This window comes from Malaclemys terrapin, chromosome 2, assembly GCF_027887155.1.
Source record: "Malaclemys terrapin pileata isolate rMalTer1 chromosome 2, rMalTer1.hap1, whole genome shotgun sequence".
NCBI lineage: Eukaryota > Metazoa > Chordata > Testudines > Emydidae > Malaclemys > Malaclemys terrapin.
The window spans coordinates 210,948,712-210,974,304 of record NC_071506.1 but is presented as its reverse complement, the minus strand read 5'-3'; the positions used below and the strand labels follow the sequence as shown (position 1 = coordinate 210,974,304).

The 25,593-nt window shown below is 44.6% G+C and overlaps 1 protein-coding gene and 1 non-coding gene across 2 annotated transcripts in view; one reads left to right on the top strand and one right to left on the bottom strand.

The window, feature by feature from the left end:
* Window positions 1-4,652: 4,652 nt before the first annotated feature.
* The window catches only part of ENTPD3 (ectonucleoside triphosphate diphosphohydrolase 3), a 37,170-nt gene continuing 16,229 nt past the window's right edge, over window positions 4,653-25,593 (bottom strand). Inside the window, exons 5-11 of the mRNA XM_054016651.1 lie at window positions 23,796-23,946; window positions 22,406-22,565; window positions 18,682-18,912; window positions 17,397-17,672; window positions 17,182-17,292; window positions 8,341-8,478; window positions 4,653-5,681 (exon numbers count right to left, since the gene is read on the bottom strand). Of these exons, the coding sequence (XP_053872626.1) occupies window positions 5,448-5,681; window positions 8,341-8,478; window positions 17,182-17,292; window positions 17,397-17,672; window positions 18,682-18,912; window positions 22,406-22,565; window positions 23,796-23,946 (1,301 nt within the window). The 3' untranslated portion in view covers window positions 4,653-5,447. The remainder of the gene's footprint in view (window positions 5,682-8,340; window positions 8,479-17,181; window positions 17,293-17,396; window positions 17,673-18,681; window positions 18,913-22,405; window positions 22,566-23,795; window positions 23,947-25,593) is intronic.
* On the top strand, window positions 5,894-5,964 carry TRNAG-GCC (transfer RNA glycine (anticodon GCC)). The gene has a single exon. It is a non-coding gene; the product is annotated as a tRNA-Gly (tRNA).

The window sequence follows — 25,593 nt, the reverse complement described above, 5'->3', positions numbered from 1 at the left end:
AGTACTGATTTTGCCCCAGATCCCCAAGTGGCCCCCTCAAGGATTGAACTCACAACCCTGGGTTTAGCAGGCCAATGCTCAAACCACTGAGCTATCCCTCCCCCCAATGGAGAAGTACTGAATCTTTCTATTGTAAAACAAAGTTTTTATAGAGCAGCCATACCTCAAGCCAAAGACTGAAAAAGGTGAGGACATTCTACAGGGCTTCCAGAGGGATAATGACATTGGCCATCTAAATCGTGCAAACTTGGCTGAGAATCAGAAGGGAGCGGGGTCTGGGGCTTGCCCCACTCTGCGCGGCTCCCAGAAGCAGTGGCATGTCCCCCCTCTGGCTCCTATGCGTAGAAGCAGCCAAGGGGCTCCGCACGCTAGCACCGCCCCTGCAGCTCCCATTGGCCGGGAACCGGGAACCAATGGGAGCTGCAGGGGTGCGGCGCCTGCAGCCGGGGCAGCGCGCAAAGCCGCCTGGCTGCCCCTCTGCGTAGGAGCCAGATAGGGGACAAGCCACTGCTTCTGGGAGCTGCTTGAGGTAAGTGCCGCCTGGAGCCTGCACTCCTGACCTCCTGCTGCACCCCAGCCCCCTACCCCAGCCCTGATCCCCCTCCCGCCCTCTGAACCCCTCAGTCCCAGTCCAAAGCACCCTCCTGCACTCCCAACTCCTCATCCCTAGCCCCATCCCAGAGCCCTCACCCCCAGCCAGAGCCCTCACTCCCCCACACACACCCCAGCCCGGAGTGCTCCCGCACCCTGAACTCCTCATTTCTGGCCCCACCTGAGCCTGCACCTCCAGCTGGAACCCTCATCCCCTCCCGCACCCCAGCTCCAAATTTTGTGCACATTCATGACCCACCATACAATTTCCATACCCAGATGTGGCCCTCCGGCCAAAAAGTTTGCCCACCCCTGAGATAAGGAGAATGTAGGAGTTTTCCTAAGAAAGGCTTGGTCTTTTAGTCACACTTTCACCTTTAGATTGGAGTTGCTCAAACTTGACAGCACCAGTGGGTGTCTTCACAACTTGGTAGGAAATTGAGGGCTGCACCTAATTTGCATAAATGTAAGTTCCACATATCTGTATTTACACCTTCCTTGACAGAGGAATATAGTGCTTACTATTGAGTTCATGAATTGCTAACACTCAGAAGAATACCAAACTTGGGTTATGGCCTGTTAAAATTCAGTATTTGAAATGGGATTTAACTCTGTATCAAAGACACGAGATATGAATAGCCATTTAGGTGACCCATGTTATAGGGGTTCCATTTATAGCCATTGAATCAGTACCAGCAGGGGCCCTTGACTATACTATACATACTATTATTGTGCCATTACAAATAATGGGATACCATTGGATGTGTGGATGTAAAGCACAGAAAGGGTTAATTATTCCCCGTTATTCAGATTTTTTTAAAAATTAGCCTTACCTCAGTCCTTTGTAAATTTAGCTGAGAAGGTGGTTGTGTGTGTTAACTTTCCCTCCTGTTACTTCCCAAAAGAAAAAAATATTCAAAAGTACTGATGAAGTAAGCATGGGTGCCACCCATTAGCATGGGACCATCTTACTAGATGTCATCATAGGCCATTTCCCAACCGGGGAATTTTCAGCTTGACTTTCAGGTTCAATTTTGTTGCTGATTTTACCCTCTTCCCCTAATTCTTTAAAAATTAGAGATAGAAGAATCATGGTTCATTCCCCTACTGTCTGTCTGTGGTAGGACACCCCTCCTAGATGCTACATGGGGAACACACGCAGATTCAATTATCCCCCATCTTAGCGGGTGTTGCAGGGCATCTTTCTTATGGTCCAGTGCTCAACCCTCCGGCCAAGGCCTCTGAAGACTCAGCTCCTCTTAGGGTCCCAGGCAAAACAACAAGACAGTCTGCAGTAAGTGAATGGGGTCAAATAGAAGAAAAGAAAAAGCTGTCTGTAGCTCCCGCCAGGGTATGGACCTCTCTTATTTCAGAGGGGCCCTTGGACTAGTATCTCTATCCACTGGAGTTCCAGTGTAAAGTATCAGGCCTCTTTCCCCTTCTGCTCAGGGGTACTGCACCCTCCTCTGCAGGCTGTCAGCCCTCTCTTCAGGGCTGGAACAGATCAACAGTCTGCCCAAGTCTGGGTTCCCTTCCTTTTAACGCCTCCTCCAGTCCTGGCATGATTTGCAGGCACACAGGAGTGGGGCCATTCCAGCCCACAGCAGCTCCTTAGCCCCTTCCATGCTAGTACAGGGTATATATACCCCGTCACACCTATCAGTGTAGGGTTATTCTCTGTATTGCATGTCAGAGCTTTGTCCTGTCTAGTTCTAGGCACCTTTTCAACTTCAAGAATGAATTCGCAGTGAGTTGAAATCACTTGCATTGACATCTCCAATTCATTTCTCACGTGTTTCTCCTATGCAGCTAGTTTTTAAGTACTTCTCCCTGACAGGTGTTGCTTTCTGTGAAAGTCTTTTTGTCTCAGGCAGCTCTTTTTCTACTCTCCCTTTCTCTGGTCAGCATCCTTGTAGGTTGGAAATGTATTTGTTTCATTTTTTCTTCTTTGGCATGTACATTTGGAGTCAAGAGGTGAACCTGAAACAAAGCCTTAGGTGTAAATGTGCCTGAACTTTAAGGGGGCTTGGAATCTGATTCAAAACATAACCATTCTTAAAAAATGAAAGTTATATCAAAACCACAGCTCTGACCCCTGACAAAATTTGTGAATTCAAAGTGGGTCTCTAATGCTGAATTATGTGATATGGGGGATGATTTTCAAAAATACAAATGGCAGGCACCTAACTTGCACGGAAAGTCAATAGGAGTTAGGGGCTTAATAATCATTTGTGCCTTTGAAAATCACTGGGCTTATCTCTGCTACTCAGTTTTTAACCACTCGAGGGATATCTCCTGAAGACTTTGCACTGAGAAACCAAGCTTTTGGGGTACTGAGCCCCAATTCCCAGTATTTCACAAGATCACTTCAACTTGCCAATTTTCCATCTCTTTGGAAGATAATTTCAAACATCTTGATGTTTCTATCCTGCTAATGTTATCTACCATGACCAAGAAATAGGCATTGGTCAAGGAACCAGAGAAAATGTGCTCTTAGTTAGTTTGTCTCTTTTTAATCAAGAAAATATTTGGACCCTTTTATTTCAATAAAAAGTTGCTAAAATCCCTTTAAACGCATCAGGCAGGTTTTTAACAGGATTTAATTTGTAGTGTCTAAATAAAACCTTAGAAATAAAGGAGAAAATTGAAAATATGAGCAAGGAGTGAGAAAGTTACCCACCGAGCCCCTCGCATAGCGCTTGCTGAAGAACTTGTCACTGCTGGGAGTATGGGGGCAATACACTGCAGTGAGGATGTGTTCCAGCTGGTGTCTTTAGGGGAGCAGGATCCAGCCAGGGCATGGGACTACAGTGACTCATAGATATGTGGGAGGAGCTGCACCTTTCTCTTCTACAGCTCCCACTCTAGGCCCCATGCAGTGCAAACATGATTTCTCTTTCATGCTCTGGCTGCCACCCCCCCATCCCACTCATCCTCCCTCCATGGCTCCACATGGTGCTGTTGTATGATGAGCACATGGAACCAGAAGGGGAGTTAATGGGAATGTGGGGTGAGCTGAGGGCACCTGAGGATGCATGGGGAGGTTTTGCCAGTTTTTAGGTGGGAGGCCTGTCTTGGAGGGGTGGAGTTGTATATGAAGCCTGGGGTAGAGGAGCCAAGTGGCTTGGTGTTGAGGCATTGGGCTAGCAGGGTCCTACAGCACAGCTGCCTCAGCTCTCCAGTGCATAGCTGCAGCACTAAGACAGCAGTTAATACACTGTTACCTCAATACCAGGGCAAATACTTGCTACCTGTGCCCTCTCACCTGTCCTATAGCCCCCCTGCCCTTTCTGATATCTTCACTCCTGCCTCCCCTCACTGCGTCTAGGGTGGTGGGCAACATTGAGGGGATGGGAAAGTAAAGGAGTAGGTAGGGGGCTAGAATGAGCAGGGATGAGGAGAGGTCAGGTGGATCATTTTGGGTGTGCAGAAAGTGTTTTGGGTTGGAGGCCTGGGTCAGAGGGAACTGGTGCTGGGTTTTCAGAGGTCAGCTCTCTGGAGCACCAAAGCACCTGCACATTGAGAAACTCTTGATGAGATGATATCTCAGTGCAGACATCTGGTTGCTCCTTGGCACCCCAGATAGCTGAACAGAAGTGTTGAAGGAGCTGAGTGTCTGTGTTGAGGCACTGGCACTTGAAGGACTGCCCACAGCACTGCTGCCTCAGATAGTAGGATCCACTCCAGCCCCCATCCATACATTCCTGATTCCTCTGTACACAAGCCTCTTCTCTTCCAGGCCTATGCATCCCTGCAAATCCACCACCCCATTTCCCCAAAGACTTGCTTACCCTGCTAGACACCCCACATCTCTGCCCATGCCCCATTGCCATGTTTCTCCCACAGAGTCTAGCCCCCTATCCTGTTAACACTGAATGAGAGGAATAACTCGGTGTGTTAATGTTTCAGAAGGGGCCTATGGCTTAGATATTATCTGAATATGAAGTCTGTGGTTGTTTAGGACCCAAACAAGTGTATGGACAACCAGTCAACATTTTGGTAAGGGAGCCCTTTTAAATGTTTCTTTTGTAAAAGTTAGTAAAAAATGACAAAATTCAATTGCTCTCTGGAGAGTCAGTCTGGCACACTTGGAGACTCCGTTTAATTATTAAAGTACAAAACAGAGGAAGTTCAGGCTTGCTTTCAGGACAAATCTTGAAGCAACCTTTATTACAAAGTTGCTGAATGTCAAAATGTATAGCAATATGCAATCATGGGCTTGGGTTTTTATTAATAACTAAATGAGAAGGGAGTTGTTCAATAATTTAGTGATCAACTTTACATGGTAGCCTAAATCTTCTGTCATGTTCTATGTGGTAATGAAAATCATTGTTTTTTTGTTTTCCTTCTGAGTGCACCTCGCAGTTACAACCCATAGATAGTGGCCAATGACCTTACCCGTTTCAGAAATGAGTTTTTCTTTTAGCTTCAGTTCGACAGATGAGTATTGCCACTATCTTCCTTTAGCCTATGGTTTTGTCCTTGTGCTTGTATCTTGGAACTACTGACCAGGTAAGTCTAAAGGAGACTTTTATGCCACAATAACCTGTAGTGAATGGTGGTTCTTTCCCCCCTCTCCCCCAAATGCTTAACAAACAATACAGTTTACTGACAAGTTGCCTGTTACACTATAACACCATAAGTCTATAGCAACGAGTGCTGAGACCTCTCTTGAGAGATCCAATCCATTATAAATACCAGTTCCTTGATTTCTGTTCTCCACTCTACTTATGTTTCTGGCCTTTTTCCCTTTTTTTTTAATAAATATATTTATTTATTTCTCCCTTGGTTTTCTAAAATGCAGTTCTTCAAAGAACATTTCAAGTTTTTGTCTTCTGCTGTCACTGAGAGTCTGTTCATTCTGTAGCAAGTACGTGGTCCATATGATTGATATTCTTTCGCATGCGTGATACAACACACAAGTAAACAACAAAGATGAGACACAGCAATGCCACGGCTGTGAAGAAAAAGAGGAGACCAGCAAACAAAAAAGGGTTCACAGGTAGCTGGATCAGCTGGCTTTCTGCTGGGATCATGTTGGTGAGGTTCAGCATGTAACCAAGAGACCATGCTATACTGCTGTTACCAACCTGAAATGCGAAAAAGAAAAAATTCATATCAACTTTTTTGTTAAAGGCCAGAGAACCCAAAAGCTGCAGCACAGCTGACACTGGCAACTGTTCTAAAAATACTGGAGGCAAGGCCTTAGCAAAGGCTTGCAAGGATTTTTAAGAGAACAGGTACTTTCCTAAATCTTTCAACATTACATAGAGGGACGAAAGAGGAATCCTGTAAAGCAGTAGCATTGGTGGTTCAGTGGTAGAATTCTTGCCTGCCACGCGGGAGCCCTGGTTTCAATTCCTGGCCAATGCACAGCTTGAGCCTTTGGGGGAGGGATAGCTCAGTGGTTTAAGCATTGGCCTACTAAACCCAGGGTTGTGAGTTCAATCCTTGAGAGGGCCACTTAGGAATCTGGGGCAAAATCAAAATTGGTCCTGCTAGTGAAGGAAGGGGGCTGGACTTGATGACCTTTCAAGGTCTCTTCCAGTTCTAGGAGATGGGATATCTCCATTAATATATAATATTAATAAAGTTACACATGATTTTTTTGCTATCTCAGTTTCTATATCATTTGGCTTAAACAATTGAGATAAAAAGACATCAGATTGATTCCCACACTGAGAATGAGTAGAGTATGGTTCTATCTCATCTATTTTATCTTAATCTATCCTATTTAAAATGTGTGTGACCAATCACTATAAGTATCTTAGTGTGAAGTACAATTTAAGATATCAGCAAACATAACAATCATAGAACTGGACTCTACTTTCACCATCCTAGTGTTTGGCTACTTATACCTGAATTAAACACACACACACACACACACACACACACACACACACACACACACACACACACACACACACTTTAACTCTGAATTTTCAAAAGACAGCCTCTTATAAAATGGCACCCACAAAAAAAGGCCAAGAGAAAGCCCCAAATCAGTCACTCTTATTAATATTAACTCTCATTCTAGTGCAATATTGTTGATTGCTGTAGCTCCTCGGTATTTATAAAGTCATTGACCCCCTTCTTTTTGCCCAACACAGGAGAAAGGGGGATTGTTTGCAGGCAACTGGTGAAATTAGGCGGATTGGTTGGAGACTGTAGGAGTGGGCTGTTTGTCATCCCTTTGCCTGTCAGGTTTGGGCCCTGGCAGCACTCCTAGAAATAACTGTTCTTTGTCATTTAGAAACATGTCCATTTAAATAAGTACTTTGTGTTTCACTTGGATCAGTACTTTCTGTGCTGCTGGCCTGGGGGGAACAATCATAAGTGAAATTCACCGTTATGCTGAGGACCAATACAAGGCTTATGCAACAGAGACGTTCTGGTTAAAGACCTCAAAATAACCCTCGTGCTGGCCTTTTGCATAGGAGTTAATTTACCTACTGCAAACACTTCGAGATCTTCTGGTAGCTGGCCCCTACATGGTAAAGCAAGGAAGGCAGCGTAATTATTTCCTTCTCTATACTGATGGATTTGCTCAAATGATGGAGCTCTGCTATTTAGAAAAATCTTGCTCAGAATTTCTTGATGTCTTGTTCTCAAGTGCAGTAAGAGGATTACTCTTATTGTACAGTATCTGCACTCCTCTTCATTTTGTGTTACCTCATATTGTAATGGGCCAGTCCTAACCCATTTGAAAGCTCCATGAAGAGTTTACAAATCTTATTGAAACAAGTTGCAGAAATAAGACTTGTAGTGGGAAGGACGGGATCACAGCATAGCTGAGTCTAATTACTCAGAGGAAACACTGCTGTAACTGTCACCGAATCTAAATGGCAGTGGGTGCAAAAAGTTTGTTTACACTCCTGTCCTCTACACTTCATTAAAAGTAATAAAACCTACGAGTCAATCACCCCAGCAACCCTAAGAAACAAGACAATGTAGATGCCTGCTTTTCGGTGCCCTCATTTAGGCCCCAGTCCTGCCATTTGATTTTTATGGGCAGATCCTGGTACCTGTAGAGAGTCCTGTTGATTTCAGTGGGATTCCATCTGGGTAGATCATTACACATTGGGCCAAACTCTGCTCTGTTACATCCTGTGAGCGGACATCTTTCTCAAACTGCTCTACAGACAGAGTACATAAAGTCGAAACTCGCACCCACCACCCTGGAGTTTGGCTGTTAATGAAGAAGAGTAATAAGATAAAGATTATCTGAAATCATCTCCCCACTAGGCTTAGCTACTCATACGGTCCCTCCTTCAGGACTGCTCAGATCATGCCTTACATCTTCTCTCCCCAGATAGCCAGTCCCACTTCCCCTATCCAGGTGGTAACAAATTATCTCCCACACAGTGAGTCAACAGAACTCACTTGGTTGTGGCAAGGTGTTTCAGGCAAATATTGCCATCTTATTACACACCACTGTGCAGCCCAAGTGACTTCAGTGGATTTGCACAGGCATAATAGAGAGCAGAATTTTTTCATCTCACTCTTTAATAGTCTAAAGAATCTAGGATCACTGAATCATATTGTCACCACCAGAATCATTAGGAGTTGGCATTGGAGCTAAAGACACAGCCCTTACTTAGCTTTAAATATCTAAAAATCTTCTACAGAAGCTGCCCACAATCAGTATGTATTTGCAAGGTAAAATGTCCTTCTGTCACCATTTTCCAAATTCTTCTTCATGTTATAATAATAATAAATAATAATAAAAATTAATTAATTAATACTCACTTCTTTTTGGAAATGTATCTGGGGCCAAGTCTCCGTGTTAAATTTATATCCATGTACAAGCAGGTAATAGAGGTAGTTTGCTGAAAAGCAGTAGGATCTAGCATATGCTTCTTCAAACTTAGGCAGCATAAATGGAAGCTGACAAAAATAAATAGGATCAACACGTAAATTAAAATGCCAAAAAATTCTTTTAACTAAGGACTCACATAAAGTACACTTCCCAATCTAATTAGCACTTACTAGCTGTTTTCAGAAGCATCCTAAGAAAAATATTATTGTAGGCAAATAGACATGGTGATTTAATTGGAAAGGACTGTGCTGTTGATGTATTTTGTACTGTAAACAATAATTAAAAATAAAAATTGCATGAAAGATTGAAATTGTTAGTCTACATCAGGGGTAGGCAACCTATGGCACGCATGCCGAAGGTGGCACGCGAGCTGATTTTCAGTGGCACTCACACTGCCTGGGTCCTGGCCACCGGTCCAGGGGGCTCTGCATTTTAATTTAATTTTAAATGAAGCTTCTTAAACATTTTAAAAATTGTATTTACTTTACATACAACAATAGTTTAGTTCTATATTATAGACTTATAGAAAGAGACCTTCTAAAAGCGTTAAAATGTATTACTGGCATGTGAAACCTTAAATTAGAGTGAATAAATGAAGACTCGGCACACCACTTCTGAAAGGTTGCCTACCCCGGTCTACATTTTCTATCTGATCTGGTAGCATATCTAAAATTGTGGTAATAAATTTCAGGGGCAAGGTCTTCAAGAAGATTGCACAGTCATCCTAAGTGTGACAACAAGTGATCAGATCATAAGGACATAAAATTATAGTTTGGCACGCTAGCAGAGAACACAGGGTCAGTTTATGGACTCAGCTACCTCAGTGTAAATCTGAAATAACACCATTGAGGTCACTCAGGTTACTCTGGATTGACACTGATGTAGCTAAAATCAGAATATCGTCTGCAGGATATGCTGATGCAGTACAGAAGTACGGATTTGACAAGAGGTTCGTTCGGAGAAAGTATGGCTGCTTGACACAAAAAGTCCTGTAAGTCAAATACTGTGCATATCAGTGGGGTGTTTTTGGTGATCATTTTGGAGTGGGATGCTCTCTCAAGGTATCCAGTGTGGTAACAGTTTGAGTACAAAGTTATGCATGAAGAGTTATGATCCCCCACTTCATTTAACAGTGACAAGGGTGATGGTGAGGGCCAGAGGGGCTATGAGGACGGTGAGGTGACCTGAAGGGTACAACCACAGCAACCCATTAAAAAAAACAAAAAAACCCCACCACCACCACAAAAAAAACAACACTTTAAAACCAGAGGAAAAATACCAAGCAATACAAAGCACAGAGCACTGCAGTCTGAAATAGCAATATGACAGATGGCAGAGTGCCACTTTGGGGCCTAGCATAGCTTTACTGCAGGTTTCAAATTTAAGGACCACTCTAAATTATGCTCATTCTCCTGGTGACCTCGATGAACAATAAATCTGCCTCCAGGCCCAATCTTGCTCCCATCTGAGTTAATGGAAATGTTGCCATTGACTTAATCTCGAGTAGGATGAAGTACAAAGTGTACAAAGTACACTTAGTACAAAGAGAAGTCTAGTTGTTCTGGATGTATTGCATTGAATCCTTACATCAAGGCCTGGTCTACACTACGACTTTAATTCGGATTTATCAGCTTTAATTCGAATTAACCCTGTAACCGTCCACACAATGACGCCATTTAATTTGATGTAAAGGGCCCTTTAAATCGATTTCTGTACTCCACCCCAACGAGCGGAGTAGCGCCAAAATCGATTTTAGCAATTCGAATTAGGGTTAGTGTGGCCGCAATTCGATGGTATTGGCCTCCGGGAGCTATCCCACAGTGCATCATTGTGACCGCTCTGGCCAGCAATCCGAACTCGGATGCACTGGCCAGGTAGACAGGAAAAGCCCCGCGAACATTTGAACTTCATTTCCTGTTTGCCCAGCGTGGAGAGCACAGGTGACCACAGATACCTCATCAGCACAGGTAACCATGCAGGCTGATAATCGAAAAAGAGCACCAGCATGGACCGTGAGGGAGGTACTGGATCTGATCGCTGTATGGGGAGAGGATTCAGTGCTTGCAGAACTTCGTTCTAAAAGACGAAATGCAAAAACTTTTGAAAAAATTTCCAAGGGCATGATGGAGAGAGGCCACAATAGGGACTCTGAGCAGTGCCGCGTGAAGGTCAAGGAGCTCAGACAAGCCTATCAAAAAACAAAGGAGGCAAACGGTCGCTCCGGGTCAGAGCCGCGGACATGCCGCTACTACGCCGAGCTGCATGCAATTCTAGGGGGGGCTGCCACCACTACCCCACCTTTGTTCGTGGATTCTGGGTCGGGGATAGTCTCGACGCCTGAGGATTCTGCCGATGGGGTAGAGGAGGAGGAGGAGGAGGAGGATGAGCTTGCAGAGAGCACACAGCACTCCATTCTCCCCAACAGCCAGGATCTTTTTATCACCCTGACTGAAGTACCCTCCCAAGCCTCCCAAGCCAGTACCCAAGACTCTGACCCCATGGAAGGGACCTCAGGTGAGTTTACCTTTTAAAATATAAAACTTGTTTTAAAAGCAAACGGTTTTTAATGATTACTTTGCCTGACTTTGCATTCGCGGTCAGTTCAGCTACTGGAAAAGTCTGTAGCTACTGGAAAAGTCTGTTAACGTGTCTGGGGATGGAGCGGAAATCCTCCAGGGACATCTCCATGAAGCTCTCCTGGAGGTACTCCGAAAGCCTTGCCAGAAGGTTTCTGGGCAGTGCATCCTTATTCCCTCCTCCATGGTAGGACACTTGACCACGCCATGCTTGCAGCAAGTAATCTGGTATCATTGCCTGACAAAGCCTGGCAGCGTATGGTCCCGGTGTTTGCTGGCATTCAAGCAACATCCGTTCTTTATCTTGTTGTGTAATCCTCAGGAGAGTGATATCACTCCTGGTAACCTGGTTGAAATACGGGAACTTAATTAAGGGGACAGAGGTGGCCGTTCCTACTGGGCTGTTTGCCTGTGGCGGAAAATAAATCCTTCCCTGCAGTTAGCCAAGCGCAGATGGGAAATTGGCCCTGAAGTTTTCCGCGTTTGGCTAGCAGGGATCTTCCCTGTTACCAGCCACGCGGTGGGGGGAGGGTACCGTGATCATCCCAGAGAATTCATGGCGAGGGGGGGGGTCGGCGGCGGGGGGGGGGGGTAGTTTGGTGCCTGCAGGGATCTTCCCTGATACCAGCCATGCGGTGGGGGGAGGGGTACCGTGATCATCCCAGAGAATTCATGGCGGGGGGGGGTTAGTTTGTTTTCTGGTGCTGCTGAATGTTAACAGAAAAACCGCAGCACTCTACTTGCCTGAAGGGGCCCAGACAAGCCCCCCCACACTGCCCCCCCCAACTGGCTGAGATTGGCCAGGCTTCTGCAGCACTCTACAGGCTATGCTTGGTATGTGGGAAAGGAGGGTGCAGAAGCTGTAAAACAATGGCTTACCATGGCCGCATGCAAGCCGAATTCTGTTGCCCAGACCTGTGATCTCTAGCAGCAAAGCCACAAGCACTCAGCATTAAGAGGCAAAATGCGACCTTGCACAGAAATCACATGTGCTATGTAATGTGAACAGTGTTGGTCACCGTGAAAGAGTATAAGCATTGTTCTGCAAAATGTAGCTTTTAAAACAATTCTCTCTTTTTTCCCCTCCCTACAGCAGCTGCAAATTCCTCAAGCCTCCCTCCTCCATCCCGAAGGTTATCACAGATAAGGCGTCGTAAGAAGAAGACGCGGGAGGACATGTTTTCTGAAATTATGCAATCCAGCAGGAGTGACAGAGCTCATCTGAATGAGTGGAAGGAAACAGTTTCAAAGTATAGGAAAGAAGTCAGTGAACGTGAGGAGAGGAGGGACCAACGTGAGGAGAGGAGGGACCAACGTGAGGAGAGGAGAGACGATCGAGATGAGAGATGGCGGCAGGAAGACCAGAGGATGAAGGATGCAACGCTGGGGCTGCTCCGGCGTCTGGTGGAGGTTCAGGAACGGCTGCTGGAAAACAGACTGCCGCTTCAGCCCCTGTTCCACCCTCCCCCCTCCCCATGTTCCGTATCCTCCTCACCCAGACGTGTAAGAACGTGGGGGGGGAGGCTCCGTACACCTTCCCATTCCACCCCAGTAGACAGCCCAAGCAAAAGGCTGTCATTTTTTTAACCTTTTCTTTGTGGCTTTTTCCTTCCCAGCAATCCTCCTCCCAAATACCACCCGGGTTCCCTCCCTCTTTTTCTAATCTATTAATAAAGAATAAATGATTTTTAAATGATAGTGACTTTATTTGGTTTGAAAGAAAGCTGGGGGAAGGGGCAGGGTGGGTTCCTTACAGAAAATCAGTCAGTAAAGGGGGAGGGTTTTCATGAAGGAGAAACAAACAGATATTTCACACGGTAGCCTGGCCAGCCATGAAACTGGTTTTCAAAGCTTCTCTGATGCACAGCGCTTCATGGTGTGATCTTCTAATCGCCCTGGTGTCTGGCTGCGCGTAATCAGCAGCCAGGCGATTTGCCTCAGCCTCCCACCCCGCCATAAAGGTCTCCCCCTTACTTTCACAGAGATTGTGGAGCACACAGCAAGCAGAAATAACAATGGGGAGATTTCTTTGGCTGAGGTCAGAGCGAGTCAATAATGAACGCCAGCGACCTTTTAAACGGCCAAATGCACATTCTACCACCATTCTGCACTTGCTTAGCCTGTAGTTAAACAGCTCCTGACTCCTGTCCAGGCTGCCTGTGTATGGCTTCATAAGCCATGGCATTAAGGGGTAGGCTGGGTCCCCAAGAATAACTATGGGCATTTCAACATCCCCAACGGTTATTTTCTGGTCCAGAAAGTAAGTCCCTTGCTGCAGCCCTTTAAACAGAGTAGTGTTCCTGAAGACGCGAGCGTCATGAACCCTTCCCGCCCAGCCCGCGTTGATGTTGGTGAAACGTCCCTTGTGATCCACAAGTGCTTGCAGCACCATTGAAAAGTACCCCTTGCGGTTTATGTACTCGGTGGCTTGGTGCTCCGGTGCCAAGATAGGGATATGGGTTCCGTCTATTGCCCCACCACAGTTAGGGAATCCCATTGCAGCAAAACCATCCACTATAGCCTGCACATTTCCCAGAGTCACTAACTTTCGTAGCAGCACCTGAGTGATTGCTTTGGCTACTTGTATCACAGCAGCCCCCACCGTAGATTTGCCCACTCCAAATTGATTCCCGACTGACCGGTAGCTGTCTGGCGTTGCAAGCTTCCACAGGGCTATCGCCACGCGCTTCTCAACTGTGAGGGCTGCTCTCATCTTGGTATTCTGGCGTTTCAGGGCAGGAGACAGCAAGTCACAAAGTTCCATGAAAGTGCCCTTACGCATGCGAAAGTTCCGCAGCCACTGGGAATCGTCCCAGACCTGCAACACTATGCGGTCCCACCAGTCTGTGCTTGTTTCCCTTGCCCAGAATCGGCGTTCCATGGATAGAATCTGCCCCATTAACAACATGATCTCCAAAGCACCGGGGCCTGTGGTTTCACTGAATTCTGTGTCCGTGTCCGTGTCCATGTCCTCATCATGCTTGTCGCTGCGCTGCCGCCGCCGCTGCCTCCTCGCCTCGTTTTTCTGGTCCTGGCTGAGCATAAACTCCACGAGAACGCGCGAGGTGTTTGCAATATTCATGAGTGCTGTCTTGACCTCAGCGGGCTCCATGCTTGCCGTGGTATGGAGTCTGCAGTGTTCACCCACCCAGGAAAAAAGGCGCGAAAATGGTTGTCTGCCGTCCGTTGCTTTCATGCAGGGAGGGAGGAAGTGAGGCTGTACCCAGAACCACCTGCGACGATGTTTTTTGTCCCATCAGGCACTGGGATCTTAACCCACAATCCCAATGGGCGCAGGAGACTGCGGGAACTATGGGATAGCTATGGAATTGCTACCCACAGTGCAACGGTGCAGAAATCGACGCTAGCCCCGGTACTTGGACGCACACCACCGAATTACTGTGCTAGTGTGGCCGCACTCATTTCGACTTTATACAACCTGTTTCTCAAATCCGAATTATCTAAATTCGGATTAATCCCGTAGTGTAGACATACCCTAAGATAATGGCTCTTAGTAAGCAAACTTTCTCTCCTCTCCTCAAAACATACAAGCAAAAAAACCCCTTGTAATACTGAGGCTCTCCCTGTCTCAAGGGCTCTTCTTGGATATTACAAATCATAAAGGACATAAGTAATTTCTAATGATTCCATTGCAATAGGTAGGTACACTAATAAGCATCAGTTTTCCTTCCCTACAACTACCAGCAACAAAGAGCAGACACCTATGTGACATTTGGGGACCAACCCAGACCAGCAAGTGGTTCTGTCACTGCCTTCCCTGTAACGTGTGGTGCCCTTATGCAGCTTTGGTTCAGACCCCTGACACCAGTAGCCCACACGCACAAGGTCTCACCCTGGCTTTCACCAGCCTGGTTACTCCTTGCACAGTGACACCAGCAGCCCTTCCAGTCCCAGGTTTCCCCAAATTCATCCTCCCCAAGTTCTTAACTACCAGGCACTCAGACTTTTCCCCTTTGGTTCAACATCCCAAAAGTGTGAAACCAGCCCCCCAGACACCAGTTTACTATGACACACACTCTCACTCTCTCTCTCTTTCCCACCCCCTCCCCCTGCACACATACACAGTTTGTATACCAGTTTGCATACAGTTTGCTTGTGGTAAAAATAAATGAAAGATTTGTTTAACAGAAAAGCCACAGATTCAAAGATGAAATAGCAAGGGAGAGCAAACATGTATAAGTTACATAGTAAAAAAACAAAGACAGAACCTCAGGCTTTATACTTTCACATTAGAGAAAAATCACTTTTCTAATAAAAGTTATTTTGCCTGTGAACAGTTTTCCAGCATGTCCCCTAGCCAGAGGAAAGATCCAGCATTTCACAGACAGCACCTGCACCAAGTGACTGTCCCTCAGTTTCTGGACACCTTTCACTTCAACCCCCTTCCATTTTAGAAGACTTTCAGGTTTTTTTCCTTCAGTCGCTATAGATATTCAAAAAGTGGGGGAAATCCCCAATTGTCTAAATGTCTTTCCATTAACTCTAATGGTCCACCATAGTTTTTTCCTGAGCTGGACCAATAGATGGGTTCTTAAAACTGGTCTCCTCTGGTTAGGGAGGTAGCCCCTTCTCACCGGATTGCTTCCCTGCCCGGAGGTGAGGTTGGAGTTACACCACAGTTACAATGATAATTGCACACGCACACACGGAATACAAAGCTCAGAATGACCATCGAGTTCAGAACACTACAAGCTTTCATAAAAGACCTTACTCAATATATTTGTGTAATACAACAACACTGGCAACAATCAGTTGATTTAACTGCTTATTTTTTGTGTTTTAAATCTTCTGTTGTCCCCTGGGGTGTCTGGACCATGATTGTCACAACTGAATTAAAAAGCAAATACTGAAACACATTCTATGTTGTACTTATTTCATAGAATATCAGGGTTGGAAGGGACCTCAGGAGATCATCTAGTCCAACCCCCTGCTCAAAGCAGGACCAATCCCCGTATAGAACTAATATTGTAGTTTTGTGCCAGGGAGAGGCTTCAATTAGGCTACATCTATACTTAGAGCTGGGGGTGTGATTCGCTAAGAAGAGAGTAGCTGCAACACTGGTAGCATGGGCAGTGGCAAGTGGCAGCATGGACTGGCCACCTGGAGTACATGGACTGGCTGCCCCGAGTATATATCCATGGGATCCAAGTGGGTTTGAACACAGGGCAGCTAGCCTGTGCCACTGCTCACTGCAGCCCACGCTACTGCAGCTACACTACAACTTTTAGCCTGCTAGCTCGATGAGAGCTAGTGTGAGTATGTCTACTCGAGCTGGGAATCACATGCCAAGCTGCACCTGTAGATGTAGCATTCAAACTTTCACCTTGAAGTTGTAAATTGGTCGTGTGTGATCACCGATTCCGTAACCACTGAGCTGACATTCAATATACAAGTTCAGCAAAAAAGGGTCTTCCTGAAAATGTCTTCATTTGTAGACCAATGACTGTAAAGATCTACAAAAAGAACAGGAGTACTTGTGGCACCTTAGAGACTAACAAATTTATTAGAGCATAAGCTTTCGTGAACTACAGCGTGGGCTGTAGTTCACGAAAGCTTATGCTCTAAGAAATTTGTTAGTCTCTAAGGTGCCACAAGTACTCCTGTTCTTTTTGCGGATACAGACTAACACGGCTGCTACTCTGAAACCTGTAAAGATCTAGATTGTTCAGTACAAGAGTTTTTCCTGGAGAACTGGGCCTGATTCTTATTTATAGTAAGGCTCTTTTACACCACTTACCCACTTTAAGGCCTCTCTATGTTGCCAGAACAGTATAAAGGATCCTGAGTATAGATGAGAGTCAAGCCCTTTGTTTCTTTCTGGCAAAAATATGCTCCATTTGCTGTGATGTGACATGACAGGTGCACAAGACTCACAGAATGAAATAGAAAACATTTGCGTTGTGCCTAGTTCCTTGTTTCACTACAAGTAGGAAACTCAACCCAGGATCATGGAAAAGTTTCATGAACCTGGGCCATGGTTTAAGTACCCTAGGATTATTTTATAGTTTGGAGTGAACTTGAAACTCATGGGAAAGGAAGGCAAGAATTCATATGAACCTTTTAAAAATGTATTCACATGAATCCCTGTGAACAGAGGTGGTTCAGTTTCCCATAGTTCTGTGTGACATGCTCCTTGATCTTTTCCCTTTCCAAATGCAGAAAATTCATACTGACCTGACTCCAGTTCTGTGAGCAGAAAAACCACATACTTGAATTAAAAGCAGCTAGGGGAAAGCGTCCAGTTAAATTCAAAGCATTGGCTGTATAGTAGAATCCTGAAAAGGCCTATAAATAAAACCAGATGAAAGGCACTTTATTCTCAAGATCCTATATAAATCAGAGGTAGGGAAGAAATGCTGCAAAAAGGAACACTGTGCTTGCAGACTTACCACAAACTTCCCTTTAAGCTTTGGCTGATAGACTCCATTGAATGAACAGTCTTCCCCCTTGTCATTGCAAGCAGTGAAGTTAAACAATAAGGACACCTTCTCTTGGCACAGAGCTGGGTCTCCAGTTCCCCTGAAATTTATGAGTTGGCCTGGGTTGTAATTTGTTGGCCTTAGAGATACTGTGCAAAGGCTTCCATGCAAACTTTTCATTGTTAAAACAGTTTCATAGTTCTGGGGATAGCATGGATTATCAACCTTGGTCTTGTTTCTTGAATTCTGAGGGAAACAGTAATTTTTTTTGTCTTAACAGGAAAGCTTTTAATTTCAATTAATAGTATTTTAACCATATATGTTTATATTCTCCCCTTCTCCTCTCTGCCGTAACAAGAGTATTGAATATAGTATGGTCTAATGATCATTATCATACAAAGCAAATCCTATCTCACAGAATGCACTTGTGAAATAAAACAAAGATTCACATGTCTAGTTTAATTGCTTAGCAGACTATTTCTTGGCAGAGGGAACAAAGTAGACGTACAGGTTAAGTTTTAACAATGGATCCATTCTCATTATACAAAACAGCTGAATGGCCTGACTCCTAGGGCAGTGGTTCTCAACCAGGGGTACACATACCCCTGGGGATACGCAGAGGTCTTCCAGGGGGTACATCAACTCATCTAGATATTTGCCTAGTTTTACAACAGGCTACATAAAATGCACTAGCGAAGTCAGTACAAATTGAAATTTCATACAGTGACTTGTTTATACTGCTCTATATATACACACTATACACTGAAATGTAAGTACAATATGTATATTTCAATTGATTTATTTTATAATTATATGGTAAAAAATGAGAATGTCAGCAATTTTTCAGTAATAGTGTGCGGTGACACTTTTGTATTTTTATTTCTGATTTTGTAAGCAAATAGTTCTTAGGTGAATCTTGGGGGTACACAAGACAAATCAGACTCCTGAAAGGGGTACAGGAATCTGGAAAGGTTGAGCACCACTGTCCTAAGGGGCCAAGGCATTAACTGAAAAAATAATTAAACACAATTACAAAACTATCCTCAAAAAGAGACATTAAAAGAAAAGAAAAATAAGCGATACTCAGTTTGGCTAAATGTATAAAATGAACCCAATATGTTTTGTACAGCAATTAACATAATGGGGCCCTAACTGAGGCCTCTAAGCCGTACTGCAATAAGAACTTACGGCAGAAGAGAGAACATGTTCAGAGAGTTACTGAATACAAACCAAACAACATAGTTCCTGAATGTACCTGCACTAGTGAGGCTAAGAGCCTTTTCTCTGCTTCATCTCTTCCATAACACTGGAAGCTGTGAGTATACACACTGTACTCATAGCCATACAGCTGCACCTGTAATGTGCTATTGGAGTTCTGCACACACTCCTCTGGGACAAATGATAGTTGAGTGGAGGCTCCTCCTAGATCAAGCGCACCCGTAGTCTCTGCTCCATGAGGATGGACCCATCTCCTCCAAAGGGTTTTCTAAAAATTAAACAGGTAGGTTTGAAATGTCATCTGCTTCTTCGAGCTCTTTCACTCATTAAATTACTTTTAAATCTAGAATATATCTGTAATAGTGTAATACAGCACTCAGGAAAAGCTCACTTGTGTGTAAAGCATTGTCTCATGAAGTTTTGTAGTTTAGGGTGATATTTTTTTCACAAAGGGAAATGAAGCTGAAGAATGAAGGAAAGGTCCAGCACAACTAAAACTCAGAGAGAGATGGCTTAGTGTTCAGATCACAGGTCAGGCAGCCGCTAATCCTGGTTCTGAAACTGCCTCTGTATATGAACTTGGGCAAATCACTTAATCTTTCTGCATCTGTAAAATGGAGAGAATATTCACCTCTCTTTCTGACAGAGGCAGTCTGAAAGTAACACTTTACAAACAGTAAGTAAAGTATTAATAAAAAAGAAGTGAAATATTAAAAGGTCTGAGATGGCTACAGTGCGAAGAATAAAGAGACAGGCCAGAAGTGAATGAAGAACAGAGCTGGTAGAGCTGGCAGCAGGAAATTTTTAATCAAAACACTTTTTTTAAAATGAAAAATGCCATTTTCATCAAAATTGAAACATTTTTTGGGAAAAAACCACAACATTTTCACAAAATTCAGTTTAGAAAACGAGTGTTTCAATACTGTCAAAATATGTCCAGTTTCGACTTTTCAGAAGGAAAGTTTTGCCTTTTTTATTTTGAAACAACTTTTCAAAATTAAATTTGTTGTTTTTTACATGAAAAACATTCAAAGTTTAAAAGGGTAGAAACGGGGACCAAATGTTTACATTTTATCACAGGTTTTTGATCAACCCCAAACTTTTTAATTTCATCGCAATTTTTTTTAATTTGAATTTTGTTTGTTCAATTTCTGAATGGAAATTTTTTTGAAACGGGAATTCGCTGTGAAACAGAAAATTGGGTTTCTGCCCAGTAGTAGAAAGCCAGCTCCTCAGCTGAATGCTCTGTGGAAGTCAACAGAGCTATTGCAATTTACACCAGCTGAGGATCTGCCTGAGAGCTTCTATGAAGGTTTTTATATTTTAAAAATAATTCTCTTGTTGGAGTCTGTTTTTGAAGTTTTTTTGTTGTAATATTGCGACTTTTAGGTCTGTAATCGAGTGACCAGAGAGGTTGAAGTGTTCTCCGACTGGTTTTTGAATGTTATAATTCTTGACGTCTGATTTGTGTCCATTAATTCTTTTGAGTAGAGACTGTCCGGTTTGGCCAATGTACATGGCAGAGGGGCATTGCTGGCACATGATGGCATAGATCACATTGGTAGATGTGCAGGTGAACGAGCCACTGATAGAGTGGCTGATGTGATTAGGACCTAATTATAACATTCAAAAACCAGTTGGAGAACACTTCAGTCTCCCTGGCCATTCAATTACAGACCTAAAGTCGCAATATTACAACAAAAAAACTTCAAAAACAGACTCCAACGAGAGACTGCTGAATTGGAATTAATTTGCAAATTGGACACCATTAAGTTAGGCTTGAACAAAGACTGGGAGTGGATGGGCCATTACACAAAGTAAAACTATTTCACCATGCTTATTCCCCACCCCCCAGACAGTTCCTCATATCTCCTTGTCAATTGCTGGAAATGAGCCATTTTCATTACGACTACAAACAGTTTTTTTTTCTCTCCTGCTGATAAAAGCTCAACTTAACTGATCACTCTCCTTATAGTGTGTATAGTAACATCCATTGTTTCATATTCTCTGTGTATAATATATCTTCCTACTGTATTTTCCACTGCATGCATCTGATGAAGTAGGCTGTAGCCCACGAAAGCTTATGCTCAAATAAATTTGTTAGTCTCTAAGGTGCCACAAGTACTCCTATTCTTTTTGCGGATACAGACTAACATAGCTGTTACTCTGAAATATGTCAATTAAGTGTGGGATTTTTACAAAGATAGTTAACTGATACAACCCCTAGTATGAATGCAGCTATACTAGTATAAAGTTGCCACATATCAGTCTAGATTATCCCCTTTCCTACACAGGAATAGCTATACTGCTATAATCATCTATACCAGAGGTGGGCAAACTTTTTGGCCCGACGGCCACATCTGGGTATGGAAATTCTATGGTGGGCCATGAATGCTCATGAAATTGGTGATTAGGGTGCAGGCTCTGGCTTGGGGTGCAGGCTCTGGGGGGGGGGAGGCAGAAATGAGGAGTTCAGGGTTGGGGAGAGGGCTCCGGGCTGGGGCAGAGGGTTGGGGTGTAGAGGGGGAGATGAGGGCTCCAGCTGGGAGTGCAGACTCTGGGGTGGGGCTGGGGATGAGGAGTTTGGGGTGCAGGAGGGTGCTCTGGGCTGGGACTGAGGGGTTTGGAGGGTGGGAGGGGGATCAGGGCTGGGGAAGGAGGTTGGGGTGCAGGAGGGGGTCAGGGTGTAGGCTTTGGACAGTGCTTACCTGAAGCATCTCCCAAAAGTAGTAGCATGTCCCCCCTCTGGCTCCTATGTGGAGGCGCGGCCAGGTTGCTTAGCACGCTGCCCTGTCTGCACGTGCTGCCCCTGCAGCTCCCATTGGCCGTGGTTCCCGGCCAATTGGATCTCCAGGGGCAGTGCTTGAGGCGGGGGAAGCATGCAGAGCCCCCTGACTGCCCCTACACATAGGAGCCAGAGGGGGAACATTCTGCTGCTTCCGGGAGCCACGCAGAATAGGGCAAGCCCCTGACCCTCCTCCCCAGCTGGAGCGCCAGAGCAGGGCAAGCCCCGGACCCTGCTCCCCGGCGAGAGCTCGAGGGCTGAATTAAAATGTCTGGAGGGCCAGATGTGGCCCCCGGGCCATAGTTTGCCCACCCCTGATCTATACTGTGGTATAACTGCATCCACACTAAGGGGGTTGTACTACTTTAGCTGTGCCGATATAGATAGAATGGTACAAATAAAAGCATTAGGATGGAAGATAAAATCCAAGATGTGGCTGACAAAATCCAGGAAGCATGACTTTGCTACTTGGACATACACAGAGGATCTGGTGAAGATAGCCTGGCAAGAGAGGGTGGCAGGAAAGAAACCCTTGGGAAAGCTGAGGAAGCGATAGATGGATTGGATTAAAGAAGATGATAAGCAGGTGGACCTTAGGGCTGCCTGGGACAGACAAAGCTGGAGAATGCTTGCACAACAATCCAGACCCAGTTGATCGGATATGGGGAAGAAGAAGAAGTACAATTTTGTGTTTAGACTAAGCATTAGATTTTCCATTTAGACAGGAATCTTCTTTCTGTATCTTGTTAAGAGTTTTACCTTGACCATCAACATGCCTTTTAATTATTTCCATTGTTCCTAGTTAGGATAAAAAACTCGATTCATTTTATTCTCTTTCTATAGCAAAAGCTTGTCAGTAATCTACTTTTGGTGGAAATGCGGAGCCAAGGGCTACTCTGTTTTAACATGCATCTCCTCCAAAACTTGTGATTCATAAGCAACAGTATAAAATAAAACATGCATTTTTTCCACACACCTCCAAGAAACTGCCCATTAAATAGTTGGCTGTAATCCATCCATACACCCCTTCCTCTTGCCCAGTTATGATTTGAGCACCCCTAAATTCAAAGGGCTGGGATCTGAAGTAGTTTTGAATGCTCCCAAGGACTTCATTGGCTGCCGTTTCGTTTTTCAACCTAAGCAATTCACAAAACACAAAATGCTGAGCATCTGGAAAGACAAGCTGACCTTTATTCTTTTATCCACCTAGTGACTAAAGGAATGCCCATGATTTCCTACTGACAATCTGAGTCCATTTTGGTCTGGAGGGACAGCCTTTAACAAGGAACCTCTGAGTTAGATTACAGCCAGCTTTAGCAAGCACAGCTGGCCTAAAACAACTCTGAAGGTTGTAGAGCATTAGCTGTGGGCATGTCTTAAGCCGACATTTCTGCAGTAGCTCTGATCAACCCAGCCTGCTCAAAATAGAAGCGTAACGGTAGTGGGCTAGCTGCCCCAAATACAATCCCATCTGAGACCCAAGGTACCTACTGGGATGGCTAACCTTTCCCAGCACTATGGCCACACTTCTATTTTTAGCACACTAGCTCAATCAGAGCTGGTGCAGGTATGTCCACTTGAGCTGGAAATTACATTTTCCAGTTCCAGGGTAGATGTATCTGGTGTCCAACAGTTGCCATGTTTACACTGCAGGCACCTAGGTATTTTGTTCCTCATATAAGATTGTATTTAGTGAACTGAGTGCTTATGTGAAAGGTGCTGGCTTAATTGTTACAGAGACTTTATCCCTCTCTTTAGCCACAGAGCCAGGTGCAGCACAGGAAACCTTGTGGGGAAATTTGTATTGCTAATGTGCCTCAGCCCTGTTCTGGAGGGCTCATCTCCAGTGGTAACAGGGTAGAGTCTCCAAGCCCATTCAAGCTATAATTGAAACTGAGAACAAAAAAGCCAGCTGGTGCCGGTCTCAAAAGCCCCATGCATAGATATGGAGCAACCACTTAGCATCATGCTCACACTTAGTGTAACTCCTTGTCTCCAGCTGAGTTACACCAACTATGAATTTGGGCTTCCTACCCTCAGATATGTCCACACAGTTCTCATTTACACAGTGGGATTTGACCCCACGTGCTGAGGACAGAAATTAGGACCTCACATTGCTGTAGTGCAAAGCAAGCAAATACTTGCTTTCAAACAGTACAACTATATGGTAAAAAAAAAAGCAGATCTGTTTAAAAATTAGACCAAAAGTTCCAAACCTTTAATTTTACTAGCTGAGTTGGATTTCCTTTTGAGACAGATCAGAATTCCTGGTGAACACAGAGTTGTCTAACACATTTTTCCATATCAGTTTCACATGCTGCTGTTCTATTTATATATATTAAACGTACTGGGCTTTTTTGCCATACCTCAGTAGTCGCATTCCAGCTGTAGCTCCCAGATACGTTGGGGTATTTTTATGCAAGTGAGATGGAATTTTCTCCTTTACTTTACTCATGCAGTTGTCAATGGGTTTGACAATCTCTTGAGGGTTATTCCCATAGCTGGATATGCCCGGGCCTAAAAAAGAGCAAGTGGCTGATTTCATTTGTCTTGCCTCCTAGCATCAGAAGAAACAGCTTTTTTGGCCATTTAATATTCCATTTTGAAAAGATGTTTAACCTTTAAACAAGGACTTAATTTAAAAACCTTAACGATTAAAAAGAATATTAATGAACATGCCTTGGAGTTTTTTATACAGGGCAGCACTCTTGACATATGACTCACCCCCCAACACTGCCATCCTTTCAACTGTACATAAGTGCAAATTGACAACAGTGCCACATTAATGCGAAAAATATATTACATGTGTCAGGCACTGCAGAAAAATCCACCTACTGGGTGGAAAAAAACCTCCTGGATCTCCAAAATTATAGAAAACTCCATCCCCGTGTGTCCTAAATCACGTGGACTACACCTAACAAACTGGCATATGTCAGACCAGATCAGGAAGTAGCATCCTACTGGAAGCAAAATAATGAATTGTGAGCTGCAATTTGACCTTTGACTGGACTTAGTGGCAGCATGGTCCAGTGGAGAGGGACCTGGACTGGGAATCAAGCAACCAGGGGTCTATTCATCTACCAATGACCTGCTAAATGACTTTGGACAAGTCATTTTCCTTTATTTGCCTCAGTCTACCTATCTGTAAAATGGAGAATAATTCTACTTTATTCAGTGCTTTGAGCATCACAACTGAAGTGCACTTGGGGAATGCTTATTATTCCCCCGAGAAAGCTGGCAAGAGAGCAACATATAGATTTTGGCACTCAATTACCTAAGAGGCTCATGATCAAATCCAGATCCCAAGGTAGACATGCTAGCTCAGGAACCATCTGGAATAAGGATGTAACCCTACAGCTCTGGTCCTTAGGCGCAATGGAACTATCAGTTACAAATATGAGACTAGTAGCAGCAAGTGACTTAGCCTTCTAAGTGGCTGGCCCCCAGCTGTGCGACTCCATCCCATCAGAGTAAAGAAAGACCACAGACCGGATTGCTTCTAGGATGAAATGCAAGCCTCTTCATGATAGCTTTCCAATAGCAGCAATAATTAATCAGAATAATAAAAAGGAAAACAAAAACTGCCCATAAAGCAAAGAAAATAACAAACCTCGACCCCATCTTTGGGGAGTGGGGGGAGGTGGACAGGAGACCAAGAAGAGAGATCATCTATTATTAATTATTATTATTATTATTATTATTACAGTGTACACCTGATTCTCCAAAACCTAGTTATCTGAACCTCCACATTATCCGAATCCCTTCCTTGTCATTGCTGGGGACAAGAGAGAAGAGACCCTCAGCTGCGGGGCAGGCCACCTTGCCGCTGTATAGCTCCCGTGGCAGTGGAGGGAGACCTCTGCCACCCCGCTGTTGTGGGTGAGAGTGAGTAGGGTGTGACTGTGGAGCTCCAGGGGGCCGGTGACAACTGATTCCTGCAGGTGCCAGGTGCAGGGGAGGCTGCAGTTCTGGTGGGGCAGAGCAGAGTCCTGGCCAGGGGTCTCCGCTTTGCCCTACTAGGAAGGCAGCCTGCCCCTGCAACTTTGCACCTGCAACATTTGAAAGGGCAGGCGTGTCAGCGCAGGGAGCCCTCTGCAGCCCTGCTGTGCTGGGAGCAAGTGAACGGGGCCATGAGAGTGAAGCAGCAGAGGGCTCACGGCGCTG